The 21,501-nt window shown below is 46.5% G+C and overlaps 1 protein-coding gene across 3 annotated transcripts in view; it reads right to left on the bottom strand.

The window, feature by feature from the left end:
* The window catches only part of LOC110499545 (protein HID1), a 31,053-nt gene that overhangs the window by 3,200 nt on the left and 6,352 nt on the right, over positions 1-21,501 (bottom strand). Inside the window, exons 3-19 of one of the 3 annotated variants that reach the window (XR_016489521.1) lie at positions 20,770-20,940; positions 18,358-18,474; positions 16,153-16,259; positions 15,799-15,912; positions 15,477-15,696; positions 15,245-15,301; positions 14,964-15,104; positions 7,237-7,327; positions 6,998-7,149; positions 5,266-5,344; positions 4,892-5,120; positions 4,385-4,476; positions 3,381-3,525; positions 2,879-3,066; positions 2,606-2,695; positions 1,407-1,498; positions 855-1,013 (exon numbers count right to left, since the gene is read on the bottom strand). Coding sequence is in view for 2 of the 3 variants with exons in the window: in XM_036956323.2 (XP_036812218.2) it covers positions 855-1,013; positions 1,407-1,498; positions 2,606-2,695; positions 2,879-3,066; positions 3,381-3,525; positions 4,385-4,476; positions 4,892-5,056; positions 5,266-5,344; positions 6,998-7,149; positions 7,237-7,327; positions 14,964-15,104; positions 15,245-15,301; positions 15,477-15,696; positions 15,799-15,912; positions 16,153-16,259; positions 18,358-18,477; positions 20,770-20,940 (2,183 nt within the window). In the remaining variant the exon portion in view is untranslated. Of the gene's footprint in view, positions 1-854; positions 1,014-1,406; positions 1,499-2,605; positions 2,696-2,878; positions 3,067-3,380; positions 3,526-4,384; positions 4,477-4,891; positions 5,121-5,265; positions 5,345-6,997; positions 7,150-7,236; positions 7,328-14,963; positions 15,105-15,244; positions 15,302-15,476; positions 15,697-15,798; positions 15,913-16,152; positions 16,260-18,357; positions 18,478-20,769; positions 20,941-21,501 lie in introns of all 3 variants that reach the window. The other 2 variants (XM_036956324.2, XM_036956323.2) reach the window with 2 other exon arrangements.

A 21,501-nucleotide genomic window follows, 5' to 3' on the forward strand; every position in this document is an offset into this window, starting at 1 on the left:
AGTAGTTTTTGTAGGGGTATCTGTACTTAACTATTTATATTTTTGACTACTCTTACTTCAATACATTCCTAAAGAAAATAAATGTACTTTCTACTCCATACATTTTCCCTGACAGACAAAATTACTCCTTACATTTTCAATGCTTAGCAGGACAGGAAAATGGTCCCATTCACACACTTATCAAGAGAACACATTGGTCATCCCTTCTGCCTCTGATCTGGAGGACTCACTAAACACACATGCATTGTTTGTATATTCTGTCTGAGTGTTGACGTGTGCCCTTGGCTACATTTTTAAAACAAGAAAATGGTGCCGCCTGCTTTGCTTAATAGAAGGGATTTTTTTACTTTCGATAGTTAAGTATATTTGAGAAATGACATGTACTTTTGATACTTAAGTATATTTAAAACCCAAATACTTTTATACTTTTACTCAAGTAGTATTTTACTGGGTGACTTACCTTAATAGAAAGTTACTCAACTAAAAGTATCTCTACTTTTACTAAAAGTATCTCTACTTTTACTAAAAGTATCTCTACCTTTACTAAAAGTATCTCTACCTTTACTAAAAGTATCTCTACCTTTACTAAAAGTATCTCTACCTTTACTAAAAGTATCTCTACCTTTACTAAAAGTATCTCTACCTTTACTAAAAGTATCTCTACTTTTACTCAAGTATCTCTACTTTTACTCAAGTATCTCTACTTTTACTCAAGTATCTCTACTTTTACTCAAGTATGCCATTTTGGGCCCTTTGTCCGCCACTGGGTATTTTACTACTATTGACATTATCACCATCATTAACCATTGTAAATATCTTAATGTTTCCCTTTTCATTTGGCCCACGTTGCTTACCGTAGGTAGATTACTCCCCACATGTATGTGCGGAACCACATGGCGGTGCCCGCGTTGGCCTGGTACTTCCTGATTAAGATGGGGTGAGGTACAGGCAGCAGGCCCACCAGGGTCCCATGCTGCAGAAACTTCAGGATCTCTGACTCGTCGGTCAGACCCCTGGAGGAGATAAACACATCACTTGACTTACTTTAATACATTTAGTTTTACAGGGACAGTGCACATTAAAATCTACATTACTGTAAAAGGTGCCAGTTTTAGCCGGCCGGCTAATATTCAACCGCAGTCCCTGGGCAGGTAATATACATACATACATACATACATACATGTAGTCTCTCGCATCCATGCTAATCCAGTTCTAGTGAATTCTATTGATCACGGTGTTCTGATCACTTCTGGGTTCCACAATCAAGAAAGATGACAATCCTATTGATAATGTCAGTCATAGACACATCTATTTCAAAGCTCTCAGTTTTCGGAACACGTAGGGTTCCACAACCAAAACCACAAAAATATAACCTCTCCGTTTCCCTTAGGATCCTCGTCTCTTACTTGTCGATGCAGATCTTCTCCACCTGAGGAACCAGAACTTGTAGCAGCCTCATGATCGTCTGGAGAGGAAGCTTACTCTTCCAGGAGAGGACCTAGTAGAGAACAGATGAGGGAGGGAGACATGGCTGGATGAGGGAGGGATACATGGCTGGATGAGGGAGGGGGACATGGCTGGATGAGGGAGGGAGACATGGCTGGATGAGGGAGGGAGACATGGCTGGATGAGGGAGGGAGACATGGCTGGATGAGGGAGGGAGACATGGCTGGATGAGGGAGGGAGACATGGCTGGATGAGGGAGGGAGACATGGCTGGATGAGGGAGGGAGACATGGATGGAGGGAGGGCTGGATGGAGGGAGAGCTGGATGGAGGGAGGGAGGGAGGGAAGGATGGCTGGATGGAACGAGACATGGCTGGATGAGGGAGGGAGACATGGCTGGATGAGGGAGAGAGACATGGCTGGATGAGGGAGAGAGACATGGCTGGATGAGGGAGAGAGACATGGCTGGATGAGGGAGAGAGACATGGCTGGATGAGGGAGAGAGACATGGCTGGATGAGGGAGGGAGGGAGAGAGACATGACTGGATGAGGGAGGGAGGGAGAGAGACATGACTGGATGAGGGAGGGAGGGAGAGAGACATGACTGGATGAGGGAGGGAGGGAGAGAGACATGACTGGATGAGGGAGGGAGGGAGACAGACATGACTGGATGAGGGAGGGAGGGAGGGAGACAGACATGGCTGGATGAGGGAGGGAGGGAGGGAGGGAGACAGACATGGCTGGATGAGGGAGGGAGGGAGGGAGACATACATGGCTGGATGAGGGAGGGAGGGAGGGAGACAGACATGGCTGGATGAGGGAGGGAGGGAGGGAGGCAGACATGGCTGGATGAGGGAGGGAGGGAGGGAGACAGACATGGCTGGATGAGGGAGGGGGGAGGGAGACATGGCTGGATGAGGGAGGGAGAGAGGGAGAGAGACATGGCTGGATGAGGGAGGGAGGGAGGGAGAGAGGGAGAGAGACATGGCTGGATGAGGGAGGGAGGGAGAGAGAGAGACATGGCTGGATGAGGGAGGGAGGGAGAGAGAGAGACATGGCTGGATGAGGGAGGGAGGGAGGGAGGGAGGGAGGGAGGGAGGGAGGGAGGGAGGGAGGGTGGGAGGGAGGGAGGGAAGGAGGGAGGGAGGGAGGGCTCTTACCCAGTCTGGAGTGGGGTTCCAGTACACAGCTGATGATGATACACTGGACAAACGACTTCTGGCCAGCTCTGACTCTGGTTGAAAGGCCTCCTTGATAGGAAGAAGAGGAACCATTATAGTCACTAGGCTCAATCTTATTGTCAGTGAGCAGTAACATACTGTATATCTCTGACAAGTTATTTCATCCTGTATATAACTTCACACTAAATGATTCTCACAAGACTTGCTTTCCAGTGAGCTGCGTTCATAAGTCTCTACATGCAGAGATCTTACCTCGTTATCTCTCCCCGAGTTGGACTCTGTATCGCTGGCTCCAGCTATACCACTGGTGTCAGCGGCAAGGGACTGCGGAGAGTGAGTGTGTTGGGGAGAGTGGACGTTTTGGTCAGTGGTCATGTGCTGGAGACAGACCATGGTGCCATCCTCAGAGACCTGAGCCTTCTCTGTCAGCTTGTCAATAGCTACAGGGACCAAACAACAAGAAAGACCCTTAGGGAACGGTTCAATGGTTTCTAACAATGTGACAAAACAAATTGTTTTCGTACGACTTAAAAGAAACCAATTGCTGTTGTTTTTATAAAAGGGGTGAGGGAATTGCAGAAGTTATGTGATGAAACAGAGTAGTAGGATATAAGTTAGGGATAGCTGAGTGGAAACCCGACAAACCCAGTTAATAGAATTGATTATAATGAAATATAAAACCTTAACATACCATAGGGAAAAGTGCTTTGCAAAATACAGGCATGCATGGAGAGCTCCAGGAGAGGGGGGGTACCTGGTATGGCCACGAGACTGGCTTTGAGTGTCCCTGGCTCAGCTGGGACGGCCGGTCGGGACCCCTCCATGGAGATGGTCTCCTGGGAGTTGATCCGGGAGATAATGGCCGTGGTAGTCTTCTTCCTCTTCTTCATTTGCAGGGCCTTGTTAGAAGAATGGAAAATAAAATGAACCAAGTAATTACTGACCCACTTTACATGTTTTATGAGATCAACTGTTTTGTCAAGTCAGATTTATTTAAGTACATTTCACAACTCTTCTTTTTTAAACTATGGGGGAAAATATTGACCGTTGCCTTAAAGCCTCTTTGTACTGTTTTATGCAAGAGGATAGAGTTCTACGTTACTACGGCAACTGCACTGCCCACAACCGCAGGGCTCTCCAGAGGGCGGTCTGCACAACGCATCACCGGGGGCACACTACCTGCCGTCCAGGAGACCTACAGCACCCGATGTCACAGGAAGGCCAAACAGATTATCAAGCACTACAGCCACTGCCTGTTCACACCGCTATCATCCAGAAGGCGAGGTCAGTACAGGTGCCTCAAAGCTGGGACCGAGAGACTGAAAAACAGCTTCTATCTCAAGGCCATCAGACTGGTAAATAGTCATCACTAGCACAGAGAGGCTGCTGCCTACATACAGACTTGAAATCCTTGGCCACTTTAATAAAAATGGAACACTAGTCACTTTAATAATGTTGACACATCTTGCATTACCCATATCATATGTATATACTGTATTTTACACTATTCTACTGTATCTTAGTCTATGCTGCTCTGACATTGCTCATCCATATATTTCTATAGTCTTAATTCCATTCCTTTACTCTAGATGTGTCTGTATACGTTGTGAAATTGTTAGAAATGACTTGTTAGATACTACTGCACTGTTGGAACTAGAAGCACAAGCATTTCGCTACACCTACAATAACATCTGCTAAACACGTGTATGTGACCCATACAATGTGATTTGATTTAGAAAGCACGTCGTCTCTCTCTACCTTGTGGATGGTGGCTGGGTCAGAGGACAGATTGGCCAGCTGGTGGAAGATGTTGCGTTTACGGATGATGGCGTACACCAGGTTACAGTTACCTGCGAAGGAGAAGAACAGTTACCGGGCAGGTTAATCATGTCAACGTTTAAAAGAGACACTCCAGAAAGAAGTAGGGAAAAGGAGCTTTTAAATAGTGTCAGTCTGGCCAGGTTGTGTTCTGGTCATTTCACGGCAATCATGTTGATGCAATCCCATTGTCCACCAAGAGATGGCACTGTTCCCATACTGCCCAGTCAATGCTAGGTGATGTCTTCGGAGGAGTCTGAGCCAGCCTCTCGACCACAACCATTCTAGATTTTCTTTACTACGGTGTGATGTCTGACAACATGAGACTAGAGCCTGGGTCCCAGATCACTTTGTGCAGTCTTGACAACTCCTTGTCACTTAATTGCCATGTCTGACAAGAAAGCACAATCAGATCTGGGACCTGAGCTAACGAGAGCCAGGTTTTACCATCAAACTGATACTGGATGAGGTTGTTGAAGACCTCCAGCAGGAAGAAGACAAGATGGTGGTTCTGGGAGGCAGAGAAGAGGAACCAGTTGGTGGAGAAGGCTTCCAGGAGGTGGAGCAGCTTGTTAGCTGCCACCATGGACAGACTCTTCAGGTAAGGAGACACTGTGGAGGAGAAATAGAAGTTGGTTAGCTGCCACCATGGACAGACTCTTCAGGTAAGGAGACACTGTGGAGGATGGTGGTGTACTGGTGTCAATAACCTGCAATATCCAGATGCAGCCAACAGGTGGCGACCCTTTCAATGACAGTCAGACACTCACCCAAAGATTTAAATAGAATAGAAGTATTATATTGTATCTCTGAGCACTTACCGTTCACTACGATAGTGAGCAGGCAGTCAAAGAGGGGCTGCAGGCGTTGATGTCCACTAGTGATGATCTTGTGGAAGATCTAGACAATCACATATGAAGACTGCCATGAGGCAGATGATCCACCAGCGTCCAGACAGTTATGTTAATACTGTATATCATACACTGATCAGATTTTTTTCTGCACTTGAGTTAAAAAAATAAAATAAATTGTGCCTCTGCCGGCAAACAACAACCTTCATCAGAGCATGCTCCCATCCTCCCTCCCTGCCATCCATCCTCCCTCCCTCCCTCCCTGCCATCCATCCTCCCTCCCTCCCATCCATCCATCCATCCATCCATCCATCCCTCCCTGCCATCCATCCATCCATCCATCCTCCCTCCCTGCCATCCATCCATCCATCCATCCCTCCCTGCCATCCATCCCTCCCATCCATCCATCCCTCCCTGCCATCCATCCATCCATCCATCCTCCCTCCCTGCCATCCATCCCTCCCTCCCATCCTCCCTCCATCCATCCCTCCATCCATCCCTCCCTGCCATCCATCCATCCATCCATCCATCCTCCCTCCCTGCCATCCATCCCTCCCATCCATCCATCCCTCCCTCCATCCCTCCCTGCCATCCATCCTCCCTCCCTCCCTGCCATCCATCAATCCCTCCCTGCCATCCATCCATCCATCCTCCCATCCATCCATCCATCCATCCATCCTCCCTCCCTCCCTCCCTCCCTCCCTCACTGCCATCCATCCATCCATCCTCCCTCCCATCCATCCATCCTCCCTCCCTGCCATCCATCCTCCCTTCCTGCCATACATCCATCTTCCCTCCCTGCCATCCATCCATCCATCCTCCCTCCCTCCCTCCTCCCTCCCATCCACCCTCCCTCCCTCCCATCCATCCTCCCACCCTCCCATCCATCCTCCCTCCCTCCCTCCCTCCCATCCATCCATCCTCCCTCCCTCCCTCCCATCCATCCTCCATCCCATCCATCCTCCCTCCCTCCCTCCCTCCCATCCATCCATCCTCCCTCCCTCCCTCCCTCCATCCCATCCATCCATCCTCCCTCCCTCTATCCCATCCATCCATCTTCCCTCCATCCATCCCTCCCTCTCTCCCTCCATCCATCCATCTTCCCTCCATCCATCCCTCCCTCTCTCCCTCCATCCATCCTCCCTCCCATCCATCCATAATTGTTTTGTGCCTCTGCCGTCGGTAAACAACGACCTTCATCAGAGCATGCTCCCATCTTCCCTCCCTCCCATCCATCCATCCATCCTCCCTCCCCCTCATCCATCCAATCATCCTTCCTCCCTCCATCCATCCATCAGTCCTCCCTCCCTCCCTCCCTCCCATCCATCCATAATTGTTTTGTGCCTCTGCCGTCGGTAAACAACGACCTTCATCAGAGCATGCTCCCATCTTCCCTCCCTCCCATCCATCCATCCATCCTCCCTCCCCCTCATCCATCCAATCATCCTTCCTCCCTCCATCCATCCATCAGTCCTCCCTCCCTCCCTCCCTCCCTCCCTCCCTCCCATCCATCCATCCATCCATAATTGTTGTGTGCCTCTGCCGTCGGTAACCAATGACCTTCAGAGCATGCTCCTATCCTCCCCTCCCATCCTCTCTCCCTCCCATGCATCCTATCTCCCTCCCATCCACCCTCTCTCCCTCCCATCCACCCTCGGCATCCAGGGAAGCATTGAGACGTCACTCAGACAGCTCTCCTCACCACTATGAGCAGGTCAGCATGAGTTCCAGTGAACACAGGGATGTCCATGGGGACTCGTACAGAGTAGGGTTTATTCAAACGCACACCAAAGTTCCTCTCTCCACTCAGCAGCAGCAGGATAAACACACCGATGTGTACCAGGCCCACACGAGCTGCACACACAGACACACACACACACAGAGTACACATAAGAAGATGAAACACACACACACACACACACACAGCTCCATGTGACTCACACTGGTCAGCCCGTGCATCATTCAGGTAAAACAGGATAGGCACCAGGACATCCAGAACATCACTGCTCTTCAACACAAAGAACAGGAACTTCTGAAACACAAAAAAATAGCAAGTTTGGAGGCTAAACGAGATCAACTAAAGGCACCAAGATTGTGAGCTTCAATATTACGTGAATATTCTCGCTTGTACTTTGTGGAAACAGTTAGGAACAACAATACTGTACTTAAAAATATCAGACCCCCAGAGGTCAAACACAGACAATACCTGTCAAAGTTAAAACAAGACCATTGTCACAATCTTTTTACAACGTGTTCTCTGCAAATGTCACTCAGGTGACGAAACACATTAAAACATAAAATCTGTATTTTGGAGGTAAACACTTATAGGCATCTCCTCAGTGCATTCACAATCAGAGAGAGAGGAGGATGTAATCAATGTGCGACGCAACGAGGCGTGTACGAAGCACACAGATGAACAGATGGCAGTCTGAGGGCAGAAGAGTAGAGCAATGTGATGCAGGAAGTGTTGAGGTGGATAGGTGTGATAGGCCGCATTATTCTACAGACGACCCTCTCAGCGGTCTACAGACGACCCTCTCAGCGGTCTACAGACGACCCTCTCAGCGGTCTACAGACGACCCTCTCAGCGGTCTACAGACGACCCTCTCAGCGGTCTACAGACGACCCTCTCAGCGGTCTACAGACGACCCTCTCAGCGGTCTACAGACGACCCTCTCAGCGGTCTACAGACGACCCTCTCAGCGGTCTACAGACGACCCTCTCAGCGGTCTACAGACGACCCTCTCAGCGGTCTATGTGAGCTCGATTTTATACACCTGTCAGCAATGGGTGTGGCTGAAATAGCTGAATCCACTAATTTGAAGGGGTGTCCACATACACAATATATACAAAAGTATGTAAAATTTAGAATGGCCCATTATCAAATGGGCAAGAAGAGGGGTCGGGGGGAGAAAAAAAAAACTGTCTCTGTTTGACTCGAATAGCGAATGGAGGCTGTCATGACGTTGCCCTGTTGGTGAGGTTTATGACCCCCATAAATACCTTTTCCCCTTTTCTCGCTCTACAGGAAACCCCTTTGTGTGAACATAGAGAGAGTATGGGAACGTCAAAAGGTGGGGAACGGAACAATATTTCGGTAATCCAACCAGTTGAAGGTATCCATTGGTACTTAAAAATAATATGATGTCAGATCAGTTGTTGTCTGGGACATTATATCTGATGATAGGACGACATAATATGATGTCAGATCAGTTGTTGTCTGGGACATTATATCTGAGATGATAGGACGACATAATATGATGTCAGATCAGTTGTTGTCTGGGACATTATATCTGATGATAGGACGACATAATATGATGTCAGATCAGTTGTTGTCTGGGACATTATATCTGATGATAGGACGACATAATATGATGTCAGATCAGTTGTTGTCTGGGACATTATATCTGATGATAAATTTTATCTTGGAAAGTCTACAGATTCTAGTCATCGGATATACATGGAATTGTAGTGCAATTTGAATGCTTAAATATGAAACTATTTGTGAAAAGATTAAAAGTACTTTTAGTTTTAATTTCAGAGAATAGTTTTCATAAGTAAAATATGCTCACTCAGTGGCTACGCCCGAGTGAACCAATTCACGGCTGGCTAAGCCAACCTCAGCGTGAGCTCTGGTTGCAAATGGTTGAACGACTACAACCTAACATTGTGTTCCCTATGACGTGAGGACTGATGTCCATACGTTTAAGAGGGTGAATTTCAATGTGGAGGTGACGATCGCCACGCTGGAAGGATGAATATCAACTATACCAGCCAGAATATAGCATGGAGCTTATAGTATGGCAACTTGGTATGAACTCTGAACTCTTATTCACTAAAGAAGTGATACATCCTAGATCCTAGATCCCTACATCCTTATCAGCAGCAGCTGTAAATGTGCGTGGCCTAGGAAAGGACGGACAATCTCTTCAGAGCGACAGGGTACTACAATGCATCCATTCTACCACACGACGACAGAGTACTACAACGTATCAGTTCTACCACACGACGACAGAGTACTACAACGTATCCATTGTACCACACGACGACAGAGTACTACAACGTATCCATTGTACCACACGACGACAGAGTACTACAACGTATCCATTGTACCACACGACGACAGAGTACTACAACGTATCCATTGTACCACACGACGACAGAGTACTACAACGTATCCATTGTACCACACGACGACAGAGTACTACAACGTATCAGTTCTACCACACGACGACAGAGTACTACAACGTATCAGTTCTACCACACAACGACAGAGTACTACAACGTATCAGTTCTACCACACAACGACAGAGTACTACAACGTATCAGTTCTACCACACAACGACAGAGTACTACAACGTATCCTTTCTACCAAATGACGACAGACTACAACGTATCCGCCCAGAAATATTCTTCAAAGGAAGCGCAGCTCAGAGTAAATATATTTATTGTATTTTCCTTTTCCGAAAGGGCGGTTATTTAGAATGCATAAGATTCTGTATTTACGATAGCGTAGCTTCATAAGGTCCGATAGACACCCAATCCTTTTGTTCCTCAGTCTTCCCACTCTTTCATTCAAACCCAACACCCTTTCTTTGTGTAACCAGCCATCATATCGGTTTCGTCCACTAGGGACGTTTTCTTATGACATAAATAGTAGTCAATGTATGATCCATCCTGTGTAGATGTAATTCTGTGTGATTATTTAGTTATTTAGTAAATAAATAATTAAACCAAATGTTGTATTGCTGATTCAACTTGTTAGCCAGGGTCCGTGAAGATAACCAAGAATTTTACGATGTCCAGATGAGACTGAATAGGGTGACGATTAATAATTGACTGCTATTGATATAAAAGGTTACCAGGTCTATAAACATTATTCCGTGGTGCCCCGACTTCCTAGTTAATTACATTTACATGACTAGTTTAATCAGGTAATATGAATTACAGAGAATATATTTTATAAAATAGCATGTCATATAATTGAATCCATAGAAAAGACACGACACCGCTTTCCTGTTGGTTCGTTTTTTCAAATCATGCCAGGTAGGCTACGCCACTTATTTCACTCCAAGCATCAACCAACCACTGTTTGAGGAGCATGCAGCCTCTTCCCACTCGACAGGTGATATTCCACCCAAATTCTCTATGCCCTACAACCTTGTTCCTGCAGCTAACCAGTGGTTAATTTGGGAAATGAAGTGAAACCTGTTTGGGAACATTGATAGTTTTCACAACAAAATATATTTAATTAAAACCGGTGACAGCCCGTCACTCTGTGTGCTCAAGAAAGGAATGAAGGGTAGAGAGGAGATGGAAACTCACTGTGGTGACATATTCTGTAGCTAAAGGTAATGTGCCAGCCTATATGAAAATAGAAGCTATTCAAGGCTATTCAAAATCAAATACAAATTCATTATAATTGTAGGCGAACTCTGTAAGCTGCAATGCACAATCAATTAACAAAAAGCATGGCCTAGGGCTATATGTTCTCTCCCAGACTCATGTATAGAAATTTTGGAGCATAACGTAACCAGTCCGTCCAGTATACTTAATAATACAGTCTACACTCAAGGGCAATTACTAGAATAAAAGTTTAATTTTGGAGAATAGACTCGACGAATCACATACCAAAGAAATCTTAAAATCAGACATCTTAACCAAAGACATCTTAAAATCAGACATCTTAACCCAGTTTAATTCAGTATTTTTTTCTCCCCAGGCTTGGGCTCATATATATATATATATATATATATATATATATATATATATATATATATATACATACATACACACACACATATACACATATACACACTGCTCAAAAAAATAAAGGGAACACTTAAACACCACAATGTAACTCCAAGTCAACACACTTCTGTGAAATCAAACTGTCCACTTAGGAAGCAACACTGATTGACAATAAATGTCACTTGCTGTTGTGCAAATGGAATAGACAACAGGTGGAAATTATAGGCAATTAGCAAGACACCCCCAATAAAGGAGTGGATCTGCAGGTGGTGACCACAGACCACTTCTCAGTTCCTATGCTTCCTGGCTGATGTTTTGGTCACTTGAATGCTGGTGGTGCTTTCACTCTAGTGGTAGCATGAGACGTAATCTACAACCCACACAAGTGGCTCAGGTAGTGCAGCTCATCCAGGATGGCACATCAATGCGAGCTGTGGCAAGAAGGTTTGCTGTGTCTGTCAGCGTAGTGTCCAGAGCATGGAGGCGCTACCAGGAGACAAGCCAGTACATCAGGAGACGTGGAGGAGGCCGTAGGAGGGCAACAACCCAGCAGCAGGACCGCTTCCTCCGCCTTTGTGCAAGGAGGAGCACTGCGAGAGCCCTGCAAAATGACCTCCAGCAGGCCACAAATGTGCAGGTGTCTGCTCAAACGGTCAGAAACAAACTCCATGAGGGTGGTATGAGGGCCCGACGTCCACAGGTGAGGGTTGTGCTTACAGCCCAACACCGTGCAGGACGTTTGGCATTTGCCAGAGAACACCAAGATTGGCAAATTCGCCACTGGCGCCCTGTGCTCTTCACAGATGAAAGCAGGTTCACACGGAGCACATGTGACAGATGTGACAGTCTGGAGACGCCGTGGAGAACGTTCTGCTGCCTGCAACATCCTCCAGCATGACCGGTTTGGCAGTGGGTCAGTCATGGTGTGGGGTGGCATTTCTTTGGGGGGCCGCACAGCCCTCCATGTGCTCGCCAGAGGTAGCCTGACTGCCATTAGGTACCGAGATGAGATCCTCAGACTCCTTGTGAGACCATATGCTGGTGCGGTTGGCCCTGGGTTCCTCCTAATGCAAGACAATGCTAGACCTCATGTGGCTGGAGTGTGTCAGCAGTTCCTGCAAGAGGAAGGCATTGATGCTATGGACTGGCCCGCCCGTTTCCCAGACATGAATCCAATTGAGCACATCTGGGACATCATGTCTCGCTCCATCCACCAACGCCACAGACTGTCCAGGAGTTGGCGGATGCTTTTGTCCATGTCTGGGAGGAGATCCCTCAGAAGACCATCCACCACCTCATCAGGAGCATGCCCAGGCGTTGTAGGGAGGTCATACAGGCACGTGGAGGCCACACACACTACTGAGCCTCATTTGGACTTGTTTTAAGGACATTACATCAAAGTTGGATCAGCCTGTAGTGTGGTTTTCCACTTTAATTTTGAGTGTGACTCCAAATCCAGACCTCCATGGGTTGATAAATTTGATTTCCATTGATAATTTTTGTGTGATTTTGTTGTCAGCACATTCAACTATGTAAAGAAAAAAGTATTTAATAAGAATATTTCATTCATTCAGATCTAGGATGTGTTATTTTAGTGTTCCCTTTATTTTTTGAGCAGTGTATATGCATACAGTATATACACGCATATTAGAGTTTATGCATTGAATGAATCATCACCTTAGAAAGCGTTGTCCATGTCATTGTGTAAGGATTTGAAACAACATCAACAACCATGTGTTACACTCAGTTTCAACCTGCTGTTGAACTTCTTTCTTCAAATTTCTCATCACAGTGAGGTGAGTTTTAAAAGCACGATACTGTTTTGATGATAAGTGTTTGATGTGATTTTTGATTGCATTGATGTCAGAGGGGCAATGGAGCGCTGAGTACCAGGCCATTTAGGACCTGATGGAGGGACAATAGAGCCCTGAGTACCAGGCCATTAGGACCTGATGGAGGGACAATAGAGCCCTGAGTACCAGGCCATTATGACCTGATGGTCATCAGTGAGTTGGGTACTACCAACACATGTCCAGAGTGCATAAGAGGAGATTACTGTTAATGGAATTTTACTTCAGTCATGACTGTTGGTGCGGAGGTAATACAGTCACCATGACTGTTGGTGAAGAGGTAATACGGTCAACATGACTCCCGGTGAGGAGGTAATACAGTCACCATGACTCCCGGTGAGGAGGTAATACAGTCACCATGACTGTTGGTGCGGAGGTAATACAGTCACCATGACTGTTGGTGAAGAGGTAATACGGTCACCATGACTCCCGGTGAGGAGGTAATACAGTCACCATAACTGTTGGTGTGGAGGTAATACAGTCACCATGACTGTTGGTGAAGAGGTAATACGGTCACCATGACTCCCGGTGTGGAGGAAATACAGTCACCATGACTCCCGGTGAGGAGGAAATACAGTCACCATGACTGTTGGTGAAGAGGTAATACAGTCACCATGACTGTTGGTGTGGAGGTAATACAGTCACCATGACTGTTGGTGAAGAGGTAATACGGTCACCATGACTCCCGGTGAGGAGGTAATACAGTCACCATGACTCCCGGTGTGGAGGTAATACAGTCACCATGACTCCCGGTGAGGAGGTAATACAGTCACCATGACTCCCGGTGAGGAGGTAATACAGTCACCATGACTGTTGGTGAAGAGGTAATACGGTCACCATGACTGTTGGTGAGGAGGTAATACAGTCACCATGACTGTTGGTGCGGAGGTAATACGGTCACCATGACTGTTGGTGAGGTGGTAATACAGTCACCATGACTGTTGGTGAAGAGGTAATACAGTCACCATGACTGTTGGTGCGGAGGTAATACAGTCACCATGACTGTTGGTGTGGAGGTAATACAGTCACCATGACTGTTGGTGAAGAGGTAATACGGTCACCATGACTGTTGGTGTGGAGGTAATACAGTCACCATGACTGTTGGTGTGGAGGTAATACGGTCACCATGACTGTTGGTGAAGAGGTAATACGGTCACCATGACTGTTGGTGAAGAGGTAATACGGTCACCATGACTGTTGGTGTGGAGGTAATACGGTCACCATGACTGTTGGTGAAGAGGTAATACGGTCACCATGACTGTTGGTGAGGAGGTAATACAGTCACCATGACTGTTGGTGTGGAGGTAATACAGTCACCATGACTGTTGGTGCGGAGGTAATACAGTCACCATGACTGTTGGTGCGGAGGTAATACAGTCACCATGACTGTTGGTGCGGAGGTAATACAGTCACCATGACTGTTGGTGCGGAGGTAATACAGTCACCATGACTGTTGGTGAGGAGGTAATACGGTCACCATGACTGTTGGTGCGGAGGTAATACGGTCACCATGACTGTTGGTGCGGAGGTAATACGGTCACCATGACTGTTGGTGAGGAGGTAATACAGTCACCATGACTGTTGGTGCGGAGGTAATACGGTCACCATGACTGTTGGTGAGGAGGTAATACAGTCACCATGACTGTTGGTGTGGAGGTAATACAGTCACCATGACTCCAGGTGAGGAGGTAATACGGTCACCATGACTGTTGGTGAGGTGGTAATACGGTCACAATGACTGTTGGTGCGGAGGTAATACAGTCACCATGACTGTTGGTGCGGAGGTAATACAGTCACCATGACTGTTGGTGCGGAGGTAAAACGGTCACCATGACTCCAGGTGAGGAGGTAAAACGGTCACCATAACTCCCGGTGCAGCGGTAATACGGTCACCATGACTCCAGGTGAGGAGGTAATACGGTCACCATAACTCCCGGTGCAGCGGTAATACGGTCACCATGACTCCCGGTGAGGAGGTAAAACGGTCCTAGTAAAGGCTAATACAGCACTGTTGTATCCTTTAATGTAGGAATGATGGGATGCAGGTACTAGTACTCCAGTCCGAACCTTGTTGAAGTCACAGAGCTTCCAGAAGAGCACCAGTAGCTCCTGGTGGAACCGGATCTTCTTGGCTGAGTTGGGCAGGTAGGTCTGGATCAGAGGGTTGGTCATCAGTCTGGCCAGCCCCTTCAGGATGAAGCTGAAGTCCTGGAGAAAGACAACAACAACAACAAACTCTCCCTTCAAATGCACTGCGACTTAAATGGTTTTTAAAAAAGGATATCTGATGGACCCAGAGTCATGTGGTTCTGGATTGACCGTTTGAACAGTGTACGTTAGTGTCTTACCTCCTCCCTGTGGATCCTGGACAGGTAGTTTACAAACAGGTTGTCTGGTCCCACAGGCTGAGAACACAAGGAAGAGAAACATTATGATAACAGATACAACAACCAACAATTCCACGTGGCCAGAGGCAAGATGGAACTATACCACCATGTTGCTTATTCCTATCCAGTTCTCTCAGATCTCCACAAGAAGGGGATTTGAGAATCAGGCTCTCTCTCTCTCTCTTTCTTTTACCTCTAGGTCCTCCATGGCGGAGGCGGAATGGTCCAGGCTGTGCTGTGCTGCGGCTGGCCCGGCCTCGTGCTCCAGAGTCACTATGAGGACCTGGACAGCATGCTCCACCAACACCTCTCGGTAGTCAGAGAACATCAGGTGATTGTAAGGGATACCGTAACCCACTGCGTCATAGGCACACACCACGTTGAGGAGAGACGTGAAGAGAGGCAGGGCATGTCTGGGAGGAGGAGAAAGAGGTTAGGATTAGTGTAACACACACTCTTCAGACCAAATCTTCAGTCATAAAGTGTGTGTGTGTGTGTGTGTGTGTGTGTTTTACCGGTTGTCTGTAGCGCAGAAGAAGGTAACCCAGGGGTTGAGGATGTTGTCAGCAGAGGGGGGCAGGTACATGGCCTCAGAGAAACAGGTCAACAGCAGCTTCAGCAGCTCCGTCCTGACCAAGACAGTGGAGAGAAAAATGTGCAATATAATCTCTAAAATCAACTCCGAGCCCCCTCTAGGCACTTGTGTAGATCTCAGAGGGCTGGATAGGTCTGGGTAACATGGTGAGAGTTTCATCTTGCCCCCGATGAACCAAGTGGAATTGTCGCCATATTGATTATACCTATCCTACACAAGTAGATCTAGTAATTCAGGGATGCCTCCCCCTTCTCCATCTTCCCTGGGGTCTCACCTGTTGAGGTCGTGGGTGTAGTTGAGTGGGGGGGACTGAGCGAACCCCACTCCTGCCTCCCAGATGTACTCACAGCTGTCTATGGACTGTATGTCCTCCACTGTGCCCTGGGGAAGAGAAGAACACCGAGGTGACCTTCAAGCATAGTCTAGCAGCAATTCCATTTTACTGTTATTGTTACACTCCATAAAACGTAGAACAATGATTGTTTGGTTAACTAAACATGGTACAAACCATAGTTCACTGCACAACGGGTCATGTGAAGAATTCATGATTGTCAAAATGGGACAGTGCTGAGGTCACAAAGGAGACAGTGGGTCATGTTTTATTCATATCAGCAGAGGGTAGAGAGCCGCGACAGAGAGAGCCGCGACAGAGAGAGCCGCGACAGAGAGAGCCGCGACAGAGAGAGCCGCGACAGAGAGAGCCGCGACAGAGAGAGCCGCGACAGAGAGAGCCGCGACAGGGAAACTTGCAATGTATTGGAGGCTTAAAAGCTGAATCTCAGCATAGAGTTCATTGTTTAAAAAAATAAAACAATTCAATTGTTTCAATTGTGGAATCAGTTAGCAATAGCATCTACTGTTGCTTGCTAAGGTGCATTTTCTATGAATCAATTTAGCCTACCTTGTATTATTTAAAAATCATGTTTTATGTTGGAAGTGCACTCACAATCTTATTGTTATTTGTCCAATGATTAATTATTTATTTCAGTAATTTTTTTTAAGGAGTGGCTCAGTCCCACTCCTAGTGGCTCAGTCCCACTCCTAGTGGCTCAGTCCCACTCCTAGTGGCTCAGTCCCACTCCTAGTGGCTCAGTCCCACTCCTATTGTAGTTCATTTTTCATAAAGCTATTTTTGAAAAGAGAGAACAGTGTTGAAAAGACGGAGAAGATAGGAGGAGGGTGGGTCGGATTCTAACCCATGCCAACTCTGGCGCGTGTGTGCCGGGGGTCAGCGGTTGTAAGCGACAGACACGGAGGCCACCAATAATGTATTTGTCCTATTGGTTGCCTTGAACATGTAATAAAACAATGACATTTCCCCGAACAAAAAAAAAAATGCATCTACCTCCTACAAATATATCCATATATTATAATCCACATAAGAATTCCCAAGAGACACGCTGTAGCCTGTACGTAGTTTACATAGGTTACTCGAACTGTCTCAGGTAAAATGTAGGTATGGTACTGCGTTGTATACAAACACCGCTTCCAGCTGCCCCCCCTTTGGCTCCGGTTCTAAATATTTATTCAGACATTAAAACCCTCCTGCTGCAGGATTATTTCCCTCCTGTGACAAAACAGGTCAAATTAAGATCCTACATCTGTATATAGTGCACTAATATTGATGAGGGCCCATTTTGATCAGGGCTTTGGTTAAAAGTAGAGCACTTATATAGAGAATAGGGTGCAATTTGGGATGTAACTTTTGTTCACACTTCCTTCCACCTGAGTGGAGCACTCACCTGACTTTACCAATCTACAACACCAGAGAGAGATAACTGCGGCAGTCAGGCAGACATTTGAATGCATTGTACTAGAACCTAGTTAGAACCTAGTTAGAACCTAGCTGTCAGCAGCAGCCTCATTGTTAATCTTCATAGATGACTATATTAAGAGAGAGTTCAGTTCACAATGTTGTGCGGTCAGTCTTGCAGGATAGTATTCACTCTCAATAGTTGACTCTAACCATGGAAGTGAGAGACGTTCTGTGTGTGTGTATCTGTGAGTGAGTGGTCAACTGGGGGGGATTAGGAAGGTCTCCACTTTATTTCAATGCCTGAATAACACCATTGGGCCCTGTCCAGCCAACAACACCATAGAGGTGTTTGCTCAGTGGATAAGGAGTGTCTAACACCCTCCTCCTTTCTCAGCCCAGTTAACAAACATGGCTGAGGGCCACACCTCACCTCACACGGCTCCCGCTGTGCACTGGAGTCACTCATTAACCCTGAACCACTGCCTGTACAGAGGAGACATTCTGGGACATTGTGTTCACTTACAGACCAATCCTAGCTTGGGTTCCGTACAAATGTCCACATAAATGTCCTTTATGTGCACAGATCTTGAATTACAATTTGGCCCCTCAAAAAAAATACAGAACGATCATCTACTTGTCCAGATTGTATTATCTGTTTCTTTCTCGCTGGTCAAGACAAATTTCTCTCAATAGTGTTTGTCCGAAGTGGAGGGGGTTACTCACCGAACCTGTCCTCTTGTGGCTCTGGACGGTGAAGTCTGGACAGAAAAGCAGGTCAGATACAGCCAGGAGGAGCGACTCAGCCAGGGGCCTCGCTCCATCATCATCATCACCTTCATCCTGCTGGGAGATAAGACATCATCATCATCCTTCTCCTCCTAAGACACAATCCAAGTATTCTCCTCCTCCTCCTCCTCTGCACCACCACCTTCATCCTCAGTCCGTGGTTCCCATGGCACTGTGAGTTCACCTAGGCAGAGAGCTTGCTAAATATCTGGCTTGACCTTTTTCAGACGAACTCGTGGACAATATTTTTTGTCTAGCGTTTGCGCAGAGACTAAACCTATGGGTACCTGCTAGCATGCTAACAGTTACCCATATAAAAAAAATTGGGGTTCCCAAAGTGGCACAGCGGTCTAAGGCACTCCATCTCAGTGCAAGAGGTGTCACTACAGTACCTGGTTTGAATCTAGGCTTCCTCACATCCGGGCTGTAATTGGGAGTCCCGTAGGGCGGCGCACAATTGGCCCAGCGTTGCCCGGTTTTGGCCGGGGTAGGCCGTCATTGTAAAATACGATTTTGTTCTTAACTGACTTGCCGAGTTAAATCAAAGTTAAATAAATAAATATAATTCCAGTCATTGTGCTAACTGAAGTTAGCATTGGCTCACGAAAATACCTTTTAACTTACTTCTTCAGAGACATAACAGCAGTATCCATGAGTTTATCTGCCTCTGGGGAAAGTAGATAAAGGGCCTCATTGCCAAAATCCCAAAGTATCCCTTTAACAATGTGTGTCTTTGTTTTACTCCATGGACTTTAGGAACCACAACGGAAATACTGTAAGTCTGACTTTGTGTTTTCCCCGTCACATTTAAAAAAACGTGTGTTTTCTTTAACTGGCAAATCAATCAATCCTGCTAGGAGACAGAGAAAGAGCTCGGTCACAGGAAACATGTCCTTGAGATACTAATAGTACATGTATATATTATTACTGTAGTATATGATGGGCTCGGTAGAACTGCATAAAGAATGTGGTAGAAATGTATCAACCAGTCAAAATCAAAGTGTAGTACAGAATGCCTCCTCATTGACAGCCATTCTGCATTCCCTCCCATTCCCATAATAGTTCACCATTCACCCATCCAGCCTCTCACTTTAATTAAAAGGTTATCCAATACCTCTTCAATTCAACCATTGTCCAGGAGGGATGCATGGGATGCAAAGAGGGAGGGGGGCACAATATGAGCACTGTTCAGGCAGGCTGAGGTGCTCTTCAGGCCAGGTAACAGGAGACCCAGCTGGCTCAACAATTAGCCGACATTAAGGGAGAAGGAAATCCCCCACTCAAAGAGCTCTCTCAACCTCAGGATAGTGTTCATTAGGCATGAAAACAGACTGAAATGGGGAGGCACAACATAATCTCGTCCAAAAATCAACAAACATTTTTTTTGTGTGTGTGTGTGTGTTATCAAGATGTTTGAAAAACTGTGTGTAAGGTGTGCCCTAATGAACACAACCCTGCTTGGTCAGATCTTACAACACTGGCAGGTCAGAGCCTTGAAAACCTGAATAGACACAGCTCCCACCAGACAACACAGCAGTAGCTGCAGTAGTGGGGTCCAGACAGTACCAGAGTGGAGAACTCACAGATCCAAGTAGAAGATCTGATCTATACAAAGCTGAAAAGGGTGAAAGATCAAACCCGGAGTTGGGAAAGAATAGTATTTCTGTGTGTGTCTGCTCTCCAACCGACGACACAGTGAATATTGGGCGCTAATTTCCCAGCATGCTTTTCACCATGAGAAAAACAATCCTCTATCCAATGATCTGTAAACAAATACATCTATCTGTACATAAAGTAATTCAACCAGAATTTAAATGATTTGTTCAGTCAGTGACAGTGGACTATGGTGAAGCAGTCATGAACTCACTAGTCTGATCCAATCACGTCTCTCTCTCGCTCTCTCTGTAGAGACATAGCAGGCATGCTGATGTAAGTTCATAGGGAGAAGAGAACACACACTGATTCTGAGAGACTGAGTTAATTTAATGGATTGCATAACAGGCAATCTTTTCAACTCAAGCTGCCAGAGAGCTCGAGAAAGAGGCTAGCAAGTGGAGACAGAGGCTAGCATCCTTGGCAGTGAGCATCCCTCTAAATTTGCCAAGGGGAGACAAAAATGAAGGGAACCAAAAAGTGAGTCTCACAAAAACTAATAATAATTAATATGACCTCTGATAAACCGATACACAAATTGCATACATGATGACATCACAACCTCAAAGGGTTCAAATGTCCAATGGGCTAGGGTAACACAGAACACATCTGCACAGCGTTTCTTCTCTCTATTGGAAGGGGCGCCGTTCTTGGTCAGTTTAACCTCAGCCAAGATGAGGAGAACAGTACACTTACCCCAGCTCTCCCGGCACCAGGCACGGTGGACCAGAAGAAGCCTCTCCAGTCTGCGTCCTCAAAGATATACGGTAGGATACGTGTGAGCAGACGGATGCAGTTGAGGACGATCTGTCTCTCCTTCTCCGAGGGACAACCAGAGTCAGCCCCCTGGACAAGCTTCTCCACTGCCTGGAATGGACACATTATCATGTGTAGTTAGCACTACACAACACACAAACTGCTTCATTTCCTGCTTTTATACAAGCGTTTCCATTTGAGGTCTTATACAGTGGACCCTTGAGGCGCGACACAGGCAGATCATTCAACAATAGTTCAGTCCATCTGCTGCAGTAATACAGCCTTTACATTCGACTGGACGGTGAACAACAAAACACTAGCATTCCTTTCACACCAACTGTATCCAAGGTAACCAATGGACTCTGTTTAAATACAGAAAAGGCTCACACACACACACACACACACGTCCCTCTTTCTATTGAAAACCTACAAGAGACATATTATAAGCAAACCCAGATGGAACACCTGACCTGTCACAGCACCACTAAACACACTCAGAATACAGCACCACTAAACACACTCAGAATACAGCACCACTAAACACACTCAGAATACAGCACCACTAAACACACTCAGAATACGCCTGTTACAGTACCACTAAACACACTCAGAATACAGCACCACTAAACACACTCAGAATACAGCACCACTAAACACACTCAGAATACAGCA

This window comes from Oncorhynchus mykiss, chromosome 20, assembly GCF_057628025.1.
Source record: "Oncorhynchus mykiss isolate SJ-2025 chromosome 20, ASM5762802v1, whole genome shotgun sequence".
NCBI classification, from domain to species: domain Eukaryota; kingdom Metazoa; phylum Chordata; class Actinopteri; order Salmoniformes; family Salmonidae; genus Oncorhynchus; species Oncorhynchus mykiss.